At 38.6% G+C, this 21,909-nt stretch overlaps 1 protein-coding gene across 1 annotated transcript in view; it reads right to left on the bottom strand.

Moving 5' to 3' along the window:
* Positions 1-7,509: 7,509 nt before the first annotated feature.
* LOC145259162 (autophagy-related protein 13-like) overlaps positions 7,510-21,909 on the bottom strand; it is a 159,720-nt gene continuing 145,320 nt past the window's right edge. Inside the window, exon 3 of the mRNA XM_080116889.1 lies at positions 7,510-10,296. Coding sequence (XP_079973015.1) covers positions 10,122-10,296 — 175 coding nt within the window. The 3' untranslated portion in view covers positions 7,510-10,121. The remainder of the gene's footprint in view (positions 10,297-21,909) is intronic.

Below are 21,909 nucleotides of genomic sequence, written 5' to 3'. Positions count from 1 at the left end.
TGTGAAAATAAGCATCTTGTTTTTGAACAATATTTTTTTTTTTTCATCTCTGTGGTATACGTTAACTTGCTATTGATACATTTAAAAAGAAAATGACATCGGAACAAATAGCGACGTTGACGAAAATGTTAACTGAGAGTTTAATCGCTCAACAAAAAGCCCAAATGGATTTTCAAAAACAAATGCTAATTCAACAAGAACGTTTCGAAACTCTTGTAATACAACAAACGACGGATAATCGCTTATTTTGTGAAACGATTTTGTCAGAAAAATCTAAGGAGGGTGCATCCAGATTTTTTTCGGCTGAGGGTATAGCGAACTCGCTTTCAGAGTTTAAATATGACCCAGAAAAAGGTGACACTTTTCCAGCCTATTATCGTAGGTTTGAAACGATATTTACAAAACGATGCGAGAAGTGGTCGGATGAGGAAAAAATAACACTATTACTCCAAAAAATGGGCACAGAAGAAAATACTAAATTCACAAATTTTATATTGCCTAAAAAAACGGAAGAGATCTCTTTTTCTGAAACGGTGAAAATTTTGTGTTATATTCGGTGAAAGTCTTTTTCATACACGGTATAGGTGTTTAAATATGTCAAAAGACGAAACTGATGACATTGTCACATATGTGGGCAAAGTCAACGCCCAGTGTGAACTGTTTAAATTAAAGGATTTATCAGTGGACATGTTTAAGTGCTACATATTTGTCCAGGGACTGACAGCACCGAAGGACAAGGATTTAAGATCAAGGATATTATCAATCATGGAGCAAGACCCGGAAATGAACTTGCAAAAAGTGACAGAAGAATGTCAAAAATTGATAAATGTAAAAAGGGACACTACGAGGATAGAGGGAAAAGTCACATCCCAATTCCAGGTAGTAAAACAGAAGACATTTCCAAAAGACAAAGGGAAAAGTTTTGAATGTTGGAGTTGTGCGGGTCCGCACTTAAGAAAAAACTGCCCTTATAAAGGGCAACGTTGTACCAAATGTGGCCTAGTGGGACACCGGGCATCCCACTGCCGAACTAAACAAGACAAAAGACGGAAATGGAAGCCAAAAATAAATGTGGTCTTGTCCAAAGAAGAAATAAAACAAGGAGGGAAACGGAAATTCGTTCATACACAAATAAATGGTCACTCAGTGAAGCTACTTTTAGACATAGGTAGCGACATATCAATTATCGACGAAGTGACCTGGAAGAGAATTGGTGGTCCAAAACTGAGAAAAACACAAAAAATTGCAAAAGGTGTTTCCGGAGAGCGATTAAAATTCATGGGAGAATTTAATTGCAGTGTTTCGCTTGGATCGAAAACTTTTTCCTCAAACCTTTCAGTTGTTCCAGGAATAAATTCTTGCCTTTTTGGAATTGATTGGATTGTTTATTTGATTTATGGGAGCTACCCATAAATTCATTTTGCAATAATGTAAGAGCGTTGGAAAAGAAAAATTCCAAACAAAATGACCATTTTCTGGCAGTGTTAAAAAGTGAATTCCCCAAAGTTTTTTTTCAGAGGGATTAGGAGTGTGCACCAAAACTGAAGTAAATTTTGAATCAAAACAGAATGTGAAGCCTGTTTTTAGACCAAAAAGAAATGTGCCTTTTTCTTCAAAAGAAGATATTGAAATTGAACTAAAAAGACTACAGAAGAATGGTGTAGTTGAAAAAGTTGACTATTCTGAGTAGGCGAGCCCCACTGTGCATGTTAAAAAGAAAAATAAGAAGATTCGGGTATGTGCCGATTTTTCTACAGGCCTTAATGACTGTCTGATGGATCATAGTTATCCACTTCCATCTCCTGAAGACATTTTTACAAAGCTGAATGGAGGTAGAATTTTCTCCAAAATCGACTTATCGGAAGCTTACCTTCAGGTAAAAGTCAGTGAAGAATGTTCTAAGTATTTGTGTATCAATACACATCTAGGACTTTTCCGACTAAAAAGACTTCCTTTTGGATTAAAAGTGGCCCCAGCACTATTTCAGCAAATAATGGATATGATGCTTGCTGATTTAGATGTTGCAATCGCATATTTGGATGACATCCTTGTCAAAAGTAAAAATGTACAGGAACATAAGAAACACAGCAGAGCAGTTTTCCAAAGAATTGAGGAATTTGGTTTCAAGTTAAGTGCCAAAAAATGTGAATTCTTTTTAAAACAGATAAAATATCTTGGTCAAATTATCGACAGCCAAGGCAGAAGACCGGATCCTCAGAGAACAGAAGCAATCGAGAGGATGCCAGCACCCAATAATGTTGCCCAGTTACAATCTTTTTTGGGTTTGGCTCAATATTATGCTATTTATATTCCAAACATGCATAAGTTGAGAGCACCATTGAATGATTTGTTAAAAAAAAGGACAAAAGTGGATTTGGTCAAAAGAATGCCAAAATGCATTTGAAGATATTAAGAAATGCCTGCTATCAGATTTAGCTCTAGCACATTTTGATCCACAGAAAGAATTGATTGTTGCATCAGATGCAAGTGACTACGGAGTAGGAGCAGTTCTTCTCCATAAACTTTTTTTATCCACATTATACCTTTTAAAATATCACTGAAAATGGAAATTTCTTGTCAATTGAAACTCACTAGAAAGCGAATAGACAATGATCCTCATGCCATTAGCAATACGCTTACATAAATAAAATCACATCAGAGTTTAGGTGTTATCAGGAGAGAACATGTACCTTTACCTTTCAATGGCTTTGTTTGCACAACAGCCTTCCTCATTAAAACAAGGTCTCATCATATCACTGTTTTAGTTTGAATGAATGGGCTACTTTTTTTTTTTTTCCTGCGAGGGGAAGGGGGGGGAGAATATAATATAATTACTTTACTCTTTTTCTATTTTAGATTTTTGTATTTGTGGTTTCATTCTATCCAGTTTTTAGAAGATTTTGCCAGAGTATAAGATATTTACTTTTTTTGTCGAGAGCCAACACACATTCTGCAATTCTCTCCAACAACTTGCTGGCTGAATTAATCGATTCAGACTTCATCGCTTTCCATATGATTCTGATGAGTTGTTCGAATATTTATGGTTTGCCCTTACACAGAGCATAAATCAGTTCACTTTTTTCTTCCATTTAACAAGGGATCTCTTAGATGGAAGCAGTTCATATGTAGAATGTATGAAAAAGATCAACCTAAAAGGACTTATCAGTCAAATGTTATTCCAACTAATAGGTTTTTGCAATGTCTCTTCAAGTTTAGCCACTGGTTTTCTATAGATTCTTGTACTCCTTTTTGGAGTATTTTATTATTCTTGGCAATCTTTGCCTATAATTCATCACCATTTCCATTCCTTCCTCACTTTTGTCTCCCTGTTTAAAGGAGTGGAAGCTAAATTATTGTCCTTAACACTTATTCTGATGTTTCTCACTGTCTACTACCTTCCTGTTTTCAATATAAAATTTAATGATTGTTGGAGTTATCAAATATCACCTGAAATCTGATCTTTCTGAATCTGAATTCCTCCATGATGGAGAAATATCACCTGAAATCTGATCTTTCTGAATCTGAATTCCTCCATAATGGAGAAATATCACCTGAAATCTGATCTTTTTGAATCTGAATTCCTCCATAATGGAGAAATATCACCTGAAATCTGATCTTTCTGAATCTGAATTCCTCCATAATGGAGAAATATCACCTGAAATCTGATCTTCCTGAATCTGAATTCCTCCATAATGGAGAAATATCACCTGAAATCTGATCTTTCTGAATCTGAATTCCTCCATAATGGAGAAATATCACCTGAAATCTGATCTTTCTGAATCTGAATTCCTCCATAATGGAGAAATATCACCTGAAATCTGATCTTCCTGAATCTGAATTCCTCCATAATGGAGAAATATCACCTGAAATCTGATCTTCCTGAATCTGAATTCCTCCATAATGGAGAAATATCACCTGAAATCTGATCTTCCTGAATCTGAATTCCTCCATAATGGAGAAATATCACCTGAAATCTGATCTTTCTGAATCTGAATTCCTCCATAATGGAGAAATATCACCTGAAATCTGATCTTTCTGAATCTGAATTCCTCCATAATGGAGAAAGTCAGTTTTGTTTGTCTACAGTACATTGCAATATCAGACATACTGCTGTAAACCCAAACATCTCAACGGAACATCTTTGTCTCAATTATCTAAACTGCACTTGCAGGAATTTTGTACACAAGATGGGGCCAATAATAACATTAAAATATATTCTGAAGGCATCAGTGGAAAGGGATCCAATTTTATTGAATTCTCTTGAAATGTTTTCATGGTTTCTTCCAGTTAATTTTTATCTTTCAAGTAAGGATTCTTTAAGTATTCACTTGAAAATTTATATTTAACTTCCATTTTCTAGGCTTCTTGGTTTTACATTTCATTCTATATCAAATCATCAGATTTGATTTGAGAGTTGTAGATTATTCAGATGAAGATTGTAGTGTCATTCATGAATGCATTCATCAGTGGCTTATTCTATTTCACACCACTTTCATCTACTCATAATTTTTTATTGTCTTGCTTATAATCACACATGCTCAAAGTTTCAGAGTTGCACTTGGGTAGAAATTTGATTCTTATCAATTTTGGATTGCACCTCAGCCTTTGATACAACAACTGAGATATTCTAAGTATGGTGCTATTCGCCCTGGCTTTTCCTGAATTGCAGAGAAGCACAAAACATTTTGTTTGATGAATCTTTGCTCAATCCTTTAACAAATCAAATTTCTAACCAGAGATATAGGAACTCCATATGCTTTTTGTTAATCGAAATTTGTTTTTCATTCCATGTTGTCAATCATTGTTTTGGATTTATCTTACTTTTTCGCTTTCGGAAATTAAGAAACTATTTCTTTGTAGTGTTTTTTTCCTGATTTGTGAAAGATCTATGCATTCAGTTAGTAGATATTTTACAATAAGTGGTGCTTGACAGGGAATACATTGGGGTTGAGTTTCTCCTTTTAGGAGGTAAGAATGTGTTAGGTGTGTGTGACCTATTCTAAGTCTTGTTAAAATGACATTTTGTTTTTGTTTGTTTTTTGATGTTCATATTTTGTTAATTTGGGCATAATTCGGAAAAGTTTGTTATTTGGGAAGTTATTCCAATAGGACTGCCACTTATCTTGGATATATATATTGATGTTTCTTTTGATGTTTGTATATGGGATTTTGAAAGTGAGGTCGATAGATTGGTTATGGGCTGCCTTTGCTGCTGTGTCGGCTAGTTCATTGCCCTGTATGCCAATGTGGCTGGGGACCCAACAGAGTATGATTTCATTTTTTAGTTGCTGGAAATTTGTGAGTAAGTTTGCAATTAGGGGGTTATTTACTTTTTTATTTTTAACTGCTGTGATGACAGATTGAGAATCGGAGACGATGAAGTTTGCGGTTTTATTTTCTTTGGTTAGGTCTAGAGCTAAATTTATAGCAGTAATTTCTGCAGTGAAAATTGAACAGCTTTTTGGGAGGCATTTTGTTATTTTAGTATTTTTGTTGATTATGGCTGCACTGGTTGATGTGTTGTTTTCTTTGGATCCATCTGTATAAATACAGGTGTCCAGGGTATTTTTCTGTGATTTCTCTAAATTTTTCTTTAAAGTTTATAGGATGAGTTGTTTTTTTTTTTTTAAATTACAGAGGCTTAAGTCTATTATCGGTACTATAATGTTCCAAGGAGGTATTTTAGGAGTAAATGTTTTGTGAATTTTTGTTATCGGGATCTCTGCTTCTTCAATATTAGGTTCCATTCGTAGGTCAAATGTTTTAATGGCTTTTTTTTTTAAAATAAATGTTTATATTTAAGATAAAAAATGCAGTCGTGTGCAGGATTGTCAGGATCTGCCTTCAATTTTGTACAATATAGCAGTGCTATCTTGTTATATCTGAGGTTAGGTGAAGGCTCATTTGCTTCGGCATACAAACTTTCTACTGGGGATGTTCTGAAAGCTCCCAGTGCAAGTCCTGGATGGTAAATGGGATTTAAAATTTTAATATAGGATTTTCTTGCTGCTTGGTCTATACAGCTGCCGTAGTCAATTTTTTAACGAATTAGGGATCTGTACAGGTTGAACAAAGTCTGCCTGTCAGCTCCCCAGTTTGTATGAGCCACAACACACAGAAGTTGCAGTGTTTTATTACATTTTTTTTTTAACATAGTTTATGTAGGGAATATAATTTACTTTTTTATCAAAAATCATTCCTAAAAACTTGTATTCATCAACAAAGGGGATATCTTCTCCATCGAGTTGTAATTTGGGATCATTGTGTAATTTGTGTTGATTGCAAAAATGAATGCATTTAGTTTTATTTTTTGAAAATTTAAAACCATTTTCTTTTGCCCATTTATTAATTTTGTTTATACTGTGTTGCAATTTTCTTTGTATAGTATGGATGTGCTTGGAACGATAGCTTATAAAGCAATCATCCACGTACAATGTTCTATTTATGTCGGGAGTAAGTTCCTTTACTATGTTGTTGATTTTTATATTAAATAGGGTTGTTGATAATATACTACCCTGTGGCACACCTTCTTCCTGTTTATTTATATCGCTTAGAGTACACCCTATGCGTACCTTGAAGGTTCTGTTCGTTAAAATGTTTTGAATAAATCCGGGAAATCTACCTTTAAGTCCAAAGTTGAATAGATCTTTTATAATTCCAAATTTCCAGGTAGTATCATAATCTTTTTCTAGATCGAAAAAGACAGTTGTGGCATATTCCTCTTTTATGAAGGCTTCTCCGACATAGCATTCTAAGTTGACCAAATGGTCAAGACATCCATGATTTTTACGATAACCACACTGTGCATTGGTTATTAATTTGTTTCTAAATACCAAATTAGGCGATGATTTACCATTCGCTCTAATGTTTTGCACATACAACTTGTCAGTGAAATTGGTCGATAATTTCCAGGATCTGAAGAATCTTTTCCTGGTTTTGGTATTGGAATAATCGTTGTATGTTTCCAAGATTCCGGGAACTTCTTTTTAATACAGATGTCATTGTAGATTTTTAGTAAAAGTTCTAATGAAGTTTTTGGAAGTATTTTCAAAAAACTATAGTGGACCTCATCTGGTCCTACGGCTGTGTTGTGTGATTTGTTTATGGAATTTTCCAATTCACTTATTGAAAAAGGTTTATTATTATTCTTCAAGGTTTTTGGAATTGAAGTTTAGCTTGTACTTTTCGATATTTTTTTTAATAGTTTGGAATTCTTTGTTATAGTTTTTTGAAGAGTCCTCTGAAAATATTTTGGCTAATTTGTTCGCTATAGCCTTCGTTTCTGTTATTTTGGTATTTTCAGTAAAAAGATGTTTAATTGGTATCAGGTTATGTTTTCCAGATATTTTTTTAACCATTTCCCAAATTGTCTTTGGTTTAGTGGAAACATTGATCTTGCCAGCATTCTTTTTTTGCTTTCTTTATTATTCTGCGTGATTTTGCTCTATGCAATTTGTATTCAATTAAGTTGCTTGTTGTTGGTTCTTTATTAAATTTTCTTAATGCTGCTTTTTGTAGATTTATTGATTCTTTACATTCTTTGTTAAACCATGGTCTATTCTTTTTTCCTGAAGTAGTGTTTTTGTGAATGCACTCTTCTCCTATTAATATTAATGTTTGTGTAAATGTTTCGATTGTATCGATGTTGTTTTCTGTCAATTGTTCTGAGCAAAGATTCTTGAATTTTTCCCAGTTGGCTTTGTTAAGCTTCCATCTTGGTGGATGTTGAAATTTTTTTTCATTGCTTTTGAGAATGATTGGGTAGTGATCGCTACCACAGGCATCATTGAATACGCTCCAAGAAAAATCCAGATAAGTGGAAGGGTCACATATAGTTAAATCAGGCGAACTAAGCGATCCATTTGTTGGATTGATGTGAGTGACTTTTTTTTTGATTGAACAAGCATAGATTATTTTTATTTATTAGATTTTCAATTTTCTTTCCCTTTCTATCCATTTCCTTGCATCCCCATAAGGAGTTGTGACTATTTAAATCCCCTAGGAAAATAAAGGGTTTGGGTATTTGCCCTATCAAGTTCTCCAATTCATTTTCATCTATTTGTTCATGTGGAGGTATGTATAAAGAACAAATGCTTATCAGTTTGTGTAAAGTTGCTCTTATGGCAACCATTTGCAAATTTGTTTTTAATTCAATTTGGCTATGGGGTATGTTATTTTTAATGAATACTGATACACCACCAGAGGCTCCAAGTCCTGTACAAATGTAGTTATATTGTTGATAGTATTTTATATTCCTGACAAATCCTGACAAATGTATATATTTTATATTCCTGACAAAGTCCTGACAAATGTAGTTATATTGTTGATAGTATTTTATATTCAAATTGTCCTCATTCTTAAGGAAGGTTTCTTGGAGACAAATAACCAAGGGATTAAATTTAGTTTGCAACAATAAAATTTTATTGTAATTTGCCTTCAATCCATGGCAATTCCATTGGATTATCATGATGATTTTTTTTTTTTGGTTTGAGGAGTAACTTCAGTTTCCATGTCTTCTAATTCCGTAAATCTATTTGTACTAGTAGTAGTGGCTTCTGTTTGTGTTAATTTTTTTATATTATTTTGTTTTTTGGTAGATGTATTTTTTGTTTGTTTTTCAAGTGTGTTTTTTTCACCACGGGGAAGACATATTGGTGACCTGTGTGGTCCTTTCTTTTAACTGATTTTGTTTTTCCTTAGTTTCGTCTTTTTCAGCATCTACATGACGTACTGGTGATTTTTGTGGTCTTTCTTTTGATCGACTTTGTTCTCTTGAATGCTCTGATTTTAGTTGAGAATTTGTTTTATTGGTAACATTAGTTGATGATTTAATGGGATGATTAATTTTTGATGATATGTTTGGTTTGATTTCTTTTATAAATTTGGACCAGTCGTTTGGTCCCAATTGTAACAATTTGTTCATTAGTATTTCATATTTGGAGTCTTGGTTAGTGATGTTGGATGATATACAACTTGAGGTGACTTGAGAGTACGTCTTTTCCTTCATGTATCCATCTACTATTTTCCTGGCTTCAAGGAAGGAGATGTTTTTGGTATGTTTTATTGACACTTCCTTTTCTTTCTTCTAGATTCTGCATGTTCTAGCATAAGCAGGATGGTTTTCTCCACAATTTGCACATTTGCAATCAAGATTGCAGTCATTGACAGTGGGGTCTGAATCTTTCTGGCCACATCTATCGTACACTGCTCGTCTCCTACATGCATCCTCATGGTGCCCAAACTTCTGGCATTTAAAGCACCAAAGTGGGTTTGGTATAAAGGGTTCAACTTTTTCAATGTTGAACTCGATTTTGATTTCTTTTGGGATAGTGAGTCTATCGAACTGCATAATGTAAGTATTCGTATGTATAGTCTGATTGTCTTTTTTTATTATAATTCTTTTAACGTTTATTACTCCTTGGTTTAAGTTCTTTTGTTATCTCTTCATTAGTGCACATTGAGAGGTCTTTCGATTTTATTACACCTTTGGATGTATTCAGATTTTTGTGTGGATAAGTTTTGATATTTATGTTGTGGAAAGTTTTCATTCCTAGGAGAAAAGTGGCATGTTTTTCTCTTTCCACTTCCACCAGTAAGGTTTTATTTTTTTAAAGTTTTTACATTTTTGGGGGTAATATATGTAGATGCGTTAGGGCTTGACGTAACTAGCCGATTAATAGGATCGGGCCCCTCCGACTGCGCGTCTAGCCTTGTACGAAGCCAAAGTGGAGTGTTGCAACTGATATCTTTAATTTCCCTAAATATCAGTTTCTCAGCCACCAGGATCATTCTCCGAGTCATTACGGGTCGCCACCCACGGCCAACAGATGGCCCCTTTGAGAGGCTTTTACTCCCTGTAGGGGGACAGTCGGTGTATTCTAATGCCCTACCGACGGGGTTGGGAAGTATGAAAGGAAAAAAAAAGGGAGGGGAAGGGGAAAGGGACTGTTGTTTTTGTTTTTGCAGAACATAATTAAGTTTTACAAAAGAGAATAGAAAACAAAAACAGAAGTTTAATGTAGGCGCATTTCTTCTCAGGAAGCCACTAGACAGCCTGATCTGGTAGCACCAGAAAAAAAAAATCATCTAAATCTAAACAATCAAAGGATTAAGAAATTTTCTTACTCAGAAAGATCACAATCATTTCGGTGACCATTTAGTTGTTGACAAATGTCAATTGGTTGTGATTTCGGGATGTTGCCATTGCTAAGATGAGGAGAAGGTTGTCCATCTAAAGAACCTTCAGAGTATCGGCCATTCAGTCCATCATTTTCTGGCTCAGAAACTGTTTTAGTTCTGAAAGGTAAATAAGTTAAATAACTTAATAATATCTAATACTAATTTAAGAGAATCCTAAAAATGCTAATTGCCACTATTTTTAAACAATTTATCAGATTATATTTAATGGTTTCTTTTTTCTTTTTTGACAAAAATATGTTTAATAAAAATTATGATCCAATATGACTCCATCTGGTTAAACTGGTTGGAGATATTTCCATTTTACAATTAGTGATTGTTCTCAGGATTGAAGAAATTAAAAACTAAATAAAAAAAAATAAAAAACTTCTTCAAACTTTTCACCATTTCAAATTTGGTATTTTTCTTATAAATAAAAAAATAAAATCTTACAATCCCAGATTGTATCAGTCATCATAGAATCATCATCTTGAAATATCTCCAACTACTGTGTTAACCATTGCATTTTGAAAACAACTTCAGTTAGTGTATAAAAAAGAGATAATTTAAAAAATTAAATATATTTATCAAAAACACTGATTATGTAATAAGTTGCTTTGAAATAATACTGTGCAGCATGTTTTAAGATTCTCCTATAATTAATATTACCTAGCACCTAACTATGTTTTCAATAGTTTCTCTTGAAAAACAAAAAAAAATTTTTTTTTTAATTGATAAGTTGGTCAACTTTTATTTTAATTTTAATTTCCTTTTATGAAACTGGGTTTTTAAGTAAATACAAACTGATATTTAAAAACTGACTGATTCTCTCTCTCTCCACACTTGGTATTGAAAAATTAAAATAGCATTTGTTAAAAGATAATTTTAAAATTAGGATTAAAGAAAATATTTTTTTATACAAACATGAGAAAAGGGCAACATTTTGCACTGACAGTGAACTCAAATTTATTCCAATATTTTAAGTTTTTAAAAATTTCTATTTTTTAAAATCGGTTAATACTTGAAGGGAATCATGAAAAATTTTGTTCAGTACTATTTTAAAAATGTTTTCCAAAAAATGAAATTGCATTTTTTATAATAAAATTGCATTTTTTATAATAAAAATGCAATTATCATGACTGAAGCGATACAATTGCTTCTTGTTTATACTTGATTTGACATGTTTTTTTTTTTAGTAGTCAAAAAGGAATTTATTTATTTATAAATAAGTAAATTTAGAGAAAAATTACCAATTTTTGAAGATGAGGTTCTTATCCATAAAACTTTGCACTCTTCCAAAACAGGTACAGTAGAACTCCGGGATATAGTATTAAAAATTAGTAACAAAATACAGTACAATATATATATATATATATATATATAATCAAATGACATTATAAATAACACTGCAGGGCGGGGCAAATACAGTAACCAGGGTCCAGAAAAACATTGTATTCTACGTCATTTGAAAAAATCATATCCTAGAGCAACCGTATCACGGGGTTCTACTGTAATTTTATTTGTCCAGAAAAATTTCTTTATGACCATTACTCAGCATAGAATGACCATTTTGAAAATATTCGGAAAAACATGTAGAAACACATGTAAACAAGAAACATGTTCAATTGCTCCAACTAATGTAAATATTGATTCTTTCTTAAATGTATTTCCTGGCATTTTTTGGAATAGTAGTTATTTTTAGAATTGTTTATAATATTAACCGAATTATGAATCTAATTTTATTCTCTAAAAACATTTGGTTTAATAGCCGGAAACAAATTTTCAAACCAATTTATAAAAAGAAAAAAGACGGGATTTGAGTGGTTCATGTAAGTGTAAAGAAGAGCAAGAATGAAAACAAAATGTTTTTCTTTTTACCTAACTTAAAATTCACAAAGAAAACATAAATCAAGCAAGAACTAGCAACACTAAAAGAGAAGACATCAACAGAAATTCCATAAAAAAAAGGCATGCAAAAGCCATCCAAGTAATATACATTTTTTTTTTTTCTCAATTTAAAAAAATCAAAATATTAAATTGTTACTGTTGGAAGTATTAAAGTTCATCCATGAATAAAGAATTACTGACAACTAAAATCCTTTGTAAGAAAAGACCTCTCAAAGCTACAGAAAAAAAAGTACAAACAATATTCTGCAATTCATTTTAATTCAGTAATTCATGATGAGCAAGTGGAGAAGTGCACGAGAATTGTATGCCAGTGTATGAGTCGGGCCTACTTGAGGTGAAAAGTGCACCCGGGATTTTTCGATTGCAAATCATTAGTCTACCAATGAGCTACATCCATTCTACCCACAGTGAAGATTGAGTTTCACCCAACGGCTATAAAAAGCAAGCTGACAAGTCATTCGGGGACAGTTGAAAAACACTGCTTTGTGCTACTGCATTCATGATTGTGTAGTGTCGTGCCAATTCGACTGTATTGTTTGGGATCGTGTTGTGTCGATTGACAGCATTGTTTGGGATCGTGTTGTGTCGATTGACAGCATTGTTTGGAATTTTTGGAATTGTGTCGATTGACGTTGTTCGGGATCGTGGTTTGTCAATTTGACTGTATTGTTCGGGATTGTGGCATGTTGAGATGATAGTATTATTCAGGATTGTCTCGTGTCAGATCGGAGATGTTTGGGATTGTGTGGACGAACTTGTAAAGGACCATGCTGCCATGTGTAATATAAATATATCTAAATATTTATATTTCTCTTTTTTCCCTCGTGAACAAACAAGCTATTTCGGCCATCATGACCTTCGATCCAAAGCTCATACCAGCATTTGATGGCAGTAAATCCAGACCGGCAATAGCGGAGTGGTTGGAGAAAGCTGAACTGATATGTCAGCTAAGTGGGGTGAAGCGCATCGAGTGCGTCATTCTGATGCTCTTGTCGAGCGGTGCATATGCCATGTACCAGCAATTAAGTGAGAAAAAGCAGGCGGATTTTGGCTGTATAAAAAAAAATGCTGTACACAGCGTTTGCTTTGGATCCCTTCGCTGCATGACTGCCTCCAACCAGGTGAAATGGTAAACAAATGTATTTTTGGCAGAACTACGTAGGCTTGCAGTCCTGCTTGGCAGTGTATTGAATCAATGCTTGCAATGTGCATTCATTGTTGGTTTGCCTGAACATGCAGAAAACTCATTACGACCATCCTCCCAGATGAATAACCTAGATCTGTCACACGTGTTGGCGCGCGCTCGTGCCATTTTAAAGAACTGCCCGGAAGTTCCAGAGCAAGCTGCATTAGCTACACAGTCAACACAAACTACACCTAAGGAGACGAATTGTAATGGACTTATAGGGCAAGCGATTGTCTACTAGATAGTGTGACGGGTAGAGATATTGGTGTTATGTCTTGGAAAAATTTCACATGCTATCGATGTCAATGGCGTGGGCACATTGCTCGATTTTGTCTCGGGAAACAAGCAAGAATTCAGCGCCAATCTCATTCCCCAAACTGGTATAAATGGGGCATTGCTGGTTATAACTGTTTCACATCAATGGACTACCACATACAGCTCTAGTGGATACTGGATGCACACAGTCACTAGTCCACAAGTCGTGTTGCAAGAAACAAACGAGGAAAGTGACCCCTGTACTAACAGCAGATGGAAGCACACTTAGCTGCTGTGGAATAGGAATGGTTCAAGTGAACCTTGGTGCAACGGGGAGTATTAACATACAAGTTTTAGTTGTGGATGGATACTTACTGGGATTTGATTTATTGCTTAGGCTGGATGCAATCAAGCAACTGGGAGGAATAGCTGTGTCTAGTGCCAGTGAGGTAACTTTTCCACATTTCAGCAAGACCAATTTTGCTGCTATTACCATTATCAAGCTTGATTTCTTAGAGTATAAACACTCGGAAGTGGACCACATTATGGAAATGGGCTGGCGACCAACTTCCACTTATGTTGAGAAATAGACTTTCAGAGTATCCAACCCCAACACAAATTCGTGAGGAATATGACTGTAAACTGCAGATGTAGATCGATAATGGCTGGCTGCTGCCATATCCTGAGGACGAACTTGGCACTCCAAAAGGTCTAATCCCCCTCATGTCTGTTGTGCTGGAGAACAAACAGAAAGTTTGGTCCATTATGGATTATCAGGAGCTAAATGAGTATGTGGACATGCATACAACCAATGTGGAGGTTTGCTTACAAAAATTGAGGGAATGGCAACAACAGGGACCAAACGTTGAAGTGCTAATTTATGCTGAGTCTATTTTCAAATTTGACAAATCTCTTTGGCCGTTTCAAACAGTAGAGATGAAGGGACAGCAATATCATCTTACCACTTCGGATTTAGGCTTAACATCACCCCTTTAATAATGCAGGTCATTGTTAATATCATCCTCAGCCAGGACAAGACCATAAACGCAGCTATGTTTTTGTATATTGACGAAATTTTTGTGAATGAAAGTGTATTCTGCAACCTGTGTACAGAAACATTAGAAGTTTGGTCTGGAAAGCAAAATCCCAGAACAGCTGAGACTGGGCTCACGAGTGTTGGGATTACGTGTCCAAGAGAAGCACGGAACATTGTTATGGCGGCGTGGAAGTGACCTTCCAGCAGTGCCCGATAGACTTTCTTGCCGAATTGTATTTTCAGTGTGTGGGAAACTGACTGGGCATTTCCCGGTGTGTGGCTGGTTACGTGTAACCACAACATTTGTAAAACAAAGAGTAAAAATGATGACAACTGGATGGGATGGCGAAGTATGATACCCTCTTCTAGCACAGATGATCGAAGACATTTGTTTGAGAGCAGCCAGGGACGATCCAGTGAAAGGTAACTGGTGTATCTGTGGAGAAGATGTTACAGTGTGGGTGGACACTAGTTCCATTGCTACAGGCATGATTGTAAAAAGCAATGGTTCTGTGGCAAAAGACAAAAGCTGGCTCCGAGCATTGCATGAGGACAAGCACATAAATTTAGCTGAGCTTGATGCTGTGCTGCGAGGTATCAACCTTGCTTACAGTGGAAAGCCAAAACCATACATTTACGAACAGACTGCTTGTGTATATCAGTGGGTAACTGACACCTTGTCTGGATATATGAGTGCATACCCAAAGCAGTCTTGGAAATGTTAATTAGGCCTCGCTGCTGACAATCAATATAGGGCTTGTTAAGCCTCACAATAACAGAGTTGAAAAACTTACTCGGGTATCACAGCGATGGTTAAATGAGATTCATAAAGTGACAGAATCCTGAGAACTTGTTCTGCGGCACCTGGCACATACAACATGTCTCAGATACAGACAATTCATTGGTCTAGTGGACATCCCGGTATGAAAAGGACATAGTACTTTGTGAAGTTAGTCAAACCATTAACAACTGAAACTGAAATGCAGGCGGTGGTTGGAGATTGCAAAGAATGGTAGATCTAACTCCAGTGCATTGGAGGCCAGGTAGGCTTGACGTCCCAGAAATCTGGAGCAGGGTTGCTATGGATATAACTCATGAGGTTGATAGACTGTGGCCCTAATTGTTTTACCATTTGGAGGTAGTTGCACTGACAGGATTCTGCTAGCGTGTTTAAGCAATTGGAGAGTATGAAGGGGGGCCACCGATCAAATTGCTCACGGATAATGGCGCTGCGTTTTGCAGAAAGATTTTTGCTGAGTCTACACAGATGTGGGGTGTGCACATTCAATTTCGGTACGTCCACGTACCCTCCGGAAACGGAATAATTGAGAGGTTCCATCACACAATAAAGCGCATTGCGACAAGAACAAGGTGCACGATCTTAGAGGCAGTGTACTGGCACAACTTCGCACCTAAAGGCGACAAAGCGGCCATGATGGCACCTGCGAATGTGCTATACACTTAAAGATCCGTGTCAAGGGTATCGATGAAGTGATAGTGCCCAACACTACAGTTGCTAATCCGTACAAGGAGGGAGATGCGGTTTGGGTGAAGAATCCATGGGAAAGTTGCAAAATGCAGTTCGGCAAAGGAATGGTGACGAAATCAATAGCCAACACTCAATCTCAGTTGATGGAACACCATGTCACATAAAGGATGTGCGCCCAGCGTGTCGACATAATTGCATAATCAGTGACAAAATTACTTCATCAGATAACGAGGACCCACTGCTGTACAAACAACCAGATGAACAAAGCTTCTCAGAAGATGATGTACCCAACGATTCAGAGCAGGAAAGTTTAATGATGTGACAGATGAAGGCACCACTGAGGAAGTTCCTGAGCCTGTACCATTAAGGAGAAACTGGCCTGCCCAATATTGTCATTTGTCTCATCTTGAGATCAGGGAGGAGTGTGAGCATGCGTGGAAGTGCACAAGAATTGTATGCCAGTGTATGTCAGGCCTACCTGTGGCGAAAAGCAAACCTGGGACTTTTTGATTGCAAATCAAAAGTCTACCAATGAGCTACATCCATCCTACCCAAAGTTATAATTGAGTTTTGCCCAATGGCTATAAAAAAAAAAAAAAAAAAGCTGATAAATCATTTGGGGAAAGTTGAAAAAGATTGCTCTGTGTTACTGTGTTCATGATCATGTCCTGACATTTCAATTTGACTGTATTGTTCAGGATTTTGTTGTGTCGATCGACGGCGTCATTCGTGGATCGTGTTGTGTCAAATCGACGGTATCGTTCGGGATCGTGTTGTGCTGAATTGTTGGATGTGTTCAAGATTGTGTGGACGAATTTGTACAGGACTGTGCTGCCATGTGTGATATAAATATATATACATATTTATATTTCTTTTTTTTTTTTGACATTCTCTCCTCCTTTGTGAATAAACAAACATCATTGGCAATATTTCCAACAATATATTATCTATCTTGATACTTTGTTTGACACCATTTCCATGAGTAAAAGCCTTAAATAAATGATGAATTCACAGGGCTGGAAATAAACAAAGTAAACAACACAGTTTAAAATTATAGAAAAATCTTTCAAAGTACCCACACAGATACAGCGCTATTTTAAATAAAACTAAAAGTTTCATACTCCACAATGCCTAATTTGAGCCCAAACAATAATTTCATCGAACAATAAGAAAATTAAAACTGCTTAGACAATCCCATCCACTTAACCCCTACTAACAATTGTAATTACCAAAACAGACAGCAATGCTCAAACGATAATAATTGTATATCTGAAAAATATCACTGAATCACCATACTTAATGACAAACATTGACAGCTCACTAATAATAATTAGCAATACACACGTAGCTAATGTAAATGTCTCCTCTCATCACCTAGGACATAAGCTAACCAACCCTCTTCTCTATTGTTTCAGAGTGTAGAGTTAACAGCATTCTTTAGTGGAACTTGGAGGACGCACTCAGACTACATCAGGATCGTCAGTCTCTACCCCAATTCCTCGTCAACTAGGGAAAGGTGTGCTACTCATCTATGCTGTTCTACGACTACACATCGTCTGGATCTCGCCGCTTTTGAAAGCAACTCATTACACCTGAATAAATAATGAGCGACAAAATTGAAGTCACCTGCTCAGTTACTGGATGTGGCTGGAAATCCCAGAAACTCCCTGAATCCCTCAGTAACATGCTCATTACCTCCATGAACCTTCATGCCCAAACTGCCCATCCAGCCCCGATGGCCAACCCCCAACAACCAGCAGCTCCCAGGCTTAAGCTCAAGTCCCCATCTATTGGTGCTGAAAGCACCCCCGATCAATGGTCATCCTTCAAGCGACAATGGTCTATGTATAAGATCGGCATGGCTATCACTGATGCTATGTGCGTCACGGCCCTCTTTCACTGCTGTGATGAGGACCTCATGAATGACCTCTTGAGAGACTTGCAGGAAGATGTGTCATCAATGACCGAGGCAGACCTCCTTGCTGCTATAAGGCGCCTGGCAGTCAGGGAGGAGAGCACTCTGGTCCACCGCATCAAACTCAGTAGGATGACACAGGCCCCTGGTACACCTATCAGAACCTTCCTTGCAGCTCTCAGGGGTTAGTCCACTTTATGCCAGTACACAGCAAAGTGTAAGGAACCGGGCTGCGGCCACACTTATGATTATAGCAGTGAGATTATTAGGGATAATCTCATTCGTGGTATTGCTGATCCAGAGATTCTTTCTGATCTGTTGGGCGATCCCAAAACAGACCGAACCCTGGAGGAAACTGTTGCCTATATAGCCCAGAAGGAACAGGGTAAATCCACCAGGGCAGCTGTTGGAGAAACTACCGCTGCCATGAGCCATGGCAACGACAAACCCCACCAATCACAACCATCTCGCAGCAACAAACAGAGCAAGTGCTGGGCCTGCGGAGAACAACAGCATGGTAAGTCAAACGACCGGAATTCCAGAGCCAAGTCCTGCAGTGCTTGGTCTGTAACATGCAGCAAGTGCTCGGTAAAAGGCCATTTTGCGACCAACTGCAGTAAGTGCTCGAACAGCGGGTTATGGGGCCACCAAGACAGATCTTCCAGGTGGTGCCCTCAGAACCCCCGCCGTAAGGCTAAGCCCAAGTACAGTAATGACAGCTTGCACATGGAGGATGACGAAGCTGGCACACTATGTGACCAGCTTTGTACCGTCCAGACTCATCAACGCTTGACTAGCAGCTGCAAGCCAATCGACCACCATGTATACGAAGGCAAATGGGTCGCTAAACCTTCTAAGCCCCACCCAATGATGACAGTGAAGCTCACCCCGTTACCAGATGACCACAAGAAGCTTGGCTGCCCACTAAAATCCTCCAACCCCACATCAATCGAAATACCTATGGTGGCGGATTCTGGTTGTCAGAGTTCCATCATACCCATCAGATCAGCACTTTCGATGGGCATCGCCAAGACTGACATATTTCCTGTCAAATTGTCCATGTGAGGAGCTATTGAGGAGGATCTAGGGGTTGAAGGAGGTATCTTCATGGAGGTATCAACAGCTGATGTATCTTGCACACCAAAAACAACAAAGCAGTTGTTATGTGTCTAGGAAAATCGGCAAAGCTTTCCTTTGTCGTGAAGCACTAGTGGCATTAGGGGCCATACCTGCCAGTTTCCCAACTGTGCCAGTAAATTGGCCTCAAGACTCCCTGACTACAGTGGAAGATGAATATAATCAGTGTTCGTGCCTAAAACGCACAGATTTACCACCACCTATACCAACAAAGCTTCCAATAGGTATTGCACCCACCGATGAAAATGTGCCAATTCTGAAGCAATGGCTGCTTGACTTCTATTCATCAACAACGTTTAATACATGCGAGCACTAGCCACTTCCCATGATGAAGTGTGAACCGCTGGAGCTTCATATCGACCTCAACGCAAAGCCAGTCGCCATTCATAAGCCTGCATTGGTCCCCCTACACTGGCAGTATAAGGTCTATAATGACCTTGAGAGAGACGTCACTATCGGCGCCCTAGAGAAGGTCAGCCCCAACACGCCGACCACCTGGTGTTCCCGCATGGTGGTGACTGCAAAAGCTGACAGCTCCCCTAGAAGAACAGTGGATCTGCAGCCACAGAATCGATGGTCCGTGAGGCAGACTCACCATGTGGAGAGTCCATTCCATCTGGCAGATCGTGTCCCCCAGCACACGCGGAAGACTGTCACGGACGCTTAGAATGGTTACCATTCTGTTCCCATCCGAGAGGAAGATCGCCACATTACAACCTTCATAACCCCATAGGGTCGCTATCGTTACAAGGTGGCACCACAGGGCTTCCTCGCTAGTGGTGACGCCTACAACCAGCGATTTGATGCTATTATCGCCAACTTCAAAAACAAGGTTAAGTGCGTGGATGACACATGCATGTGGGCTGACTCAGTGGAGGCATCATTCTTTCAGGCGTGCGAGTGGTTGGACCTCTGCACCAGAAATGGGATTACTCTCAACCCCAAAAAGTTCCAGTTCGCCGAAGAGACTGTTGTCTTTGCGGGCCTCCAGATCACGCCCACTAATGTCACCCCGTCTGACAAGTTCTTGGAATCAATTCGGAATTTCCCTACCCCGAAGGACATCACTGGCGCACGGGCTTGGTTTGGATTGGTCAATCAGGGAGCATATGCATTCTCCATGGCCAAGCGCATGCAGCCTTTCCGGCATCTCCTGAAACCATCCACCAAATTCAAGTGGACGGAGGAATTGAATGAGATATTCACTGAATCCAAGCTCAAGATCATAGAGGAAATAAAGGAAGGAGTGAGGTTGTTCCAGCCATCCCGCCCAACCTGTCTGTTAACCGATTGGTCGGTCACTGGCATCAGGTACTTCATGATGCAGAAGTACTGTGACTGCGCCACCAGGACGCCTGTGTGCTGCAAGGAGGGCTGGAAGCTCTGCCTGGTGGGTAGCCGCTTCACCCACGCGGCAGAATCTAGGTATGCACCAATTGAAGGAGAAGCCCTTGCTGTTGTCTATGCCTTGCACCAAACACGATATTACATCCTCGGATGCCGTGACTTGACTGTGGCTACCGACCACAAGCCGCTGGTTGGGATACTCAATGACCGCTCCTTGACGGAGATAGACAATCGCCGTCTATGGAACCTAAAGGAGAAGACTCTCTCCTACAACTTTAAAGTCATCCACATCTCTGGAAAAAAGAACTTGGGACCTGACGCTGCCTCCCGGTACCCACCTGCCGCCGCTGGCCACGCAGATGATGCTTCTAGCACAGATGACACCGCAGATATTGGAGAGGATGATGGGATACACGCATCCATGTCTAACACTCTTTATGCAGTCACTAATGTGGTTTCCTGGGACATGGTGCGGGAAGCTACATCTTCGGACGCAGACCTACAGGAATTACACCGACTGATTCATGACGGATTTGCTTTGGACTGCTGACAGCTAAGGACCGCACTCCGGCCGTACCACCGCATCTCCAGCAGCCTTTGCACCGTTGATGGCGTGATCCTTGCCGGCAACCGCATCATTGTGCCGGCAACATTATGCCAAGAGATATTAGAAGCCCTGCATGCAGCCCACCAGGGAGTCAGCTTCATGTGTGCCTGCGCGGCTGACTCGGTTTACTGGCACAATATCAGCATCGACATCCAACGTGTCAGGGACAATTGCACCCACTGCCATCGGATTGCAAAGTCGAATGCTATGCAGCCACCTTTCAACGCTGCACCTCCGGAGTACCCGTTTCACAAGATCGCCAGCGACTACTTCACACACAACAACCATGATTATGTTGTGGTGGTCGACCGGTACTCCAACTGGCCGATGGTATTCCAACCGGAGAACGGCGCAGATGGCCTCATCAAGCGCCTAAGAGAAGTCTTTGTGACTTTCGGAGTGCCTGAGGAACTGACATCTGACGGGGGACCCCAGTTCACTGCTGGGAAAACTCAGGATTTCCTCCAATCATGGGGAGTCTACCATCGCCTTACCTCTGTTGCCAACCCTCACGCTAACTGCAGAGCAGAAATTGCAGTCAAAACTGTCAAACGAATGCTGATGGATAACACCTCAGCAGGCGGGTCCATCAATGCGGACAAGTTTCAACGGGCGATGCTAATATACTGCAACTCCATCGACCCAGAGACGAAGGCATCTCCTGCTCTTATAGTTTTCGGACGACCCATTAGAGATCCCATCCCGATTCCAATGGGTCGGTACTGCCCCCACTCCACATGGTCTGAAATGCTTGTAAACAGGGAGAAGGCACTAGCAAAACTTGAGCATGAAAAGTGGAACGAGCATACAAGATCTTTGCCCTCTCTGGGCGTGGGAGATCACGTGTATATTC

This window comes from Euprymna scolopes, chromosome 34 (assembly GCF_053919585.1).
Source record: "Euprymna scolopes isolate OS-2025 chromosome 34, ASM5391958v1, whole genome shotgun sequence".
Classification (NCBI taxonomy): Eukaryota; Metazoa; Mollusca; class Cephalopoda; order Sepiida; family Sepiolidae; genus Euprymna; species Euprymna scolopes.
This window is presented reverse-complemented; position numbering and strand designations above follow the sequence as displayed.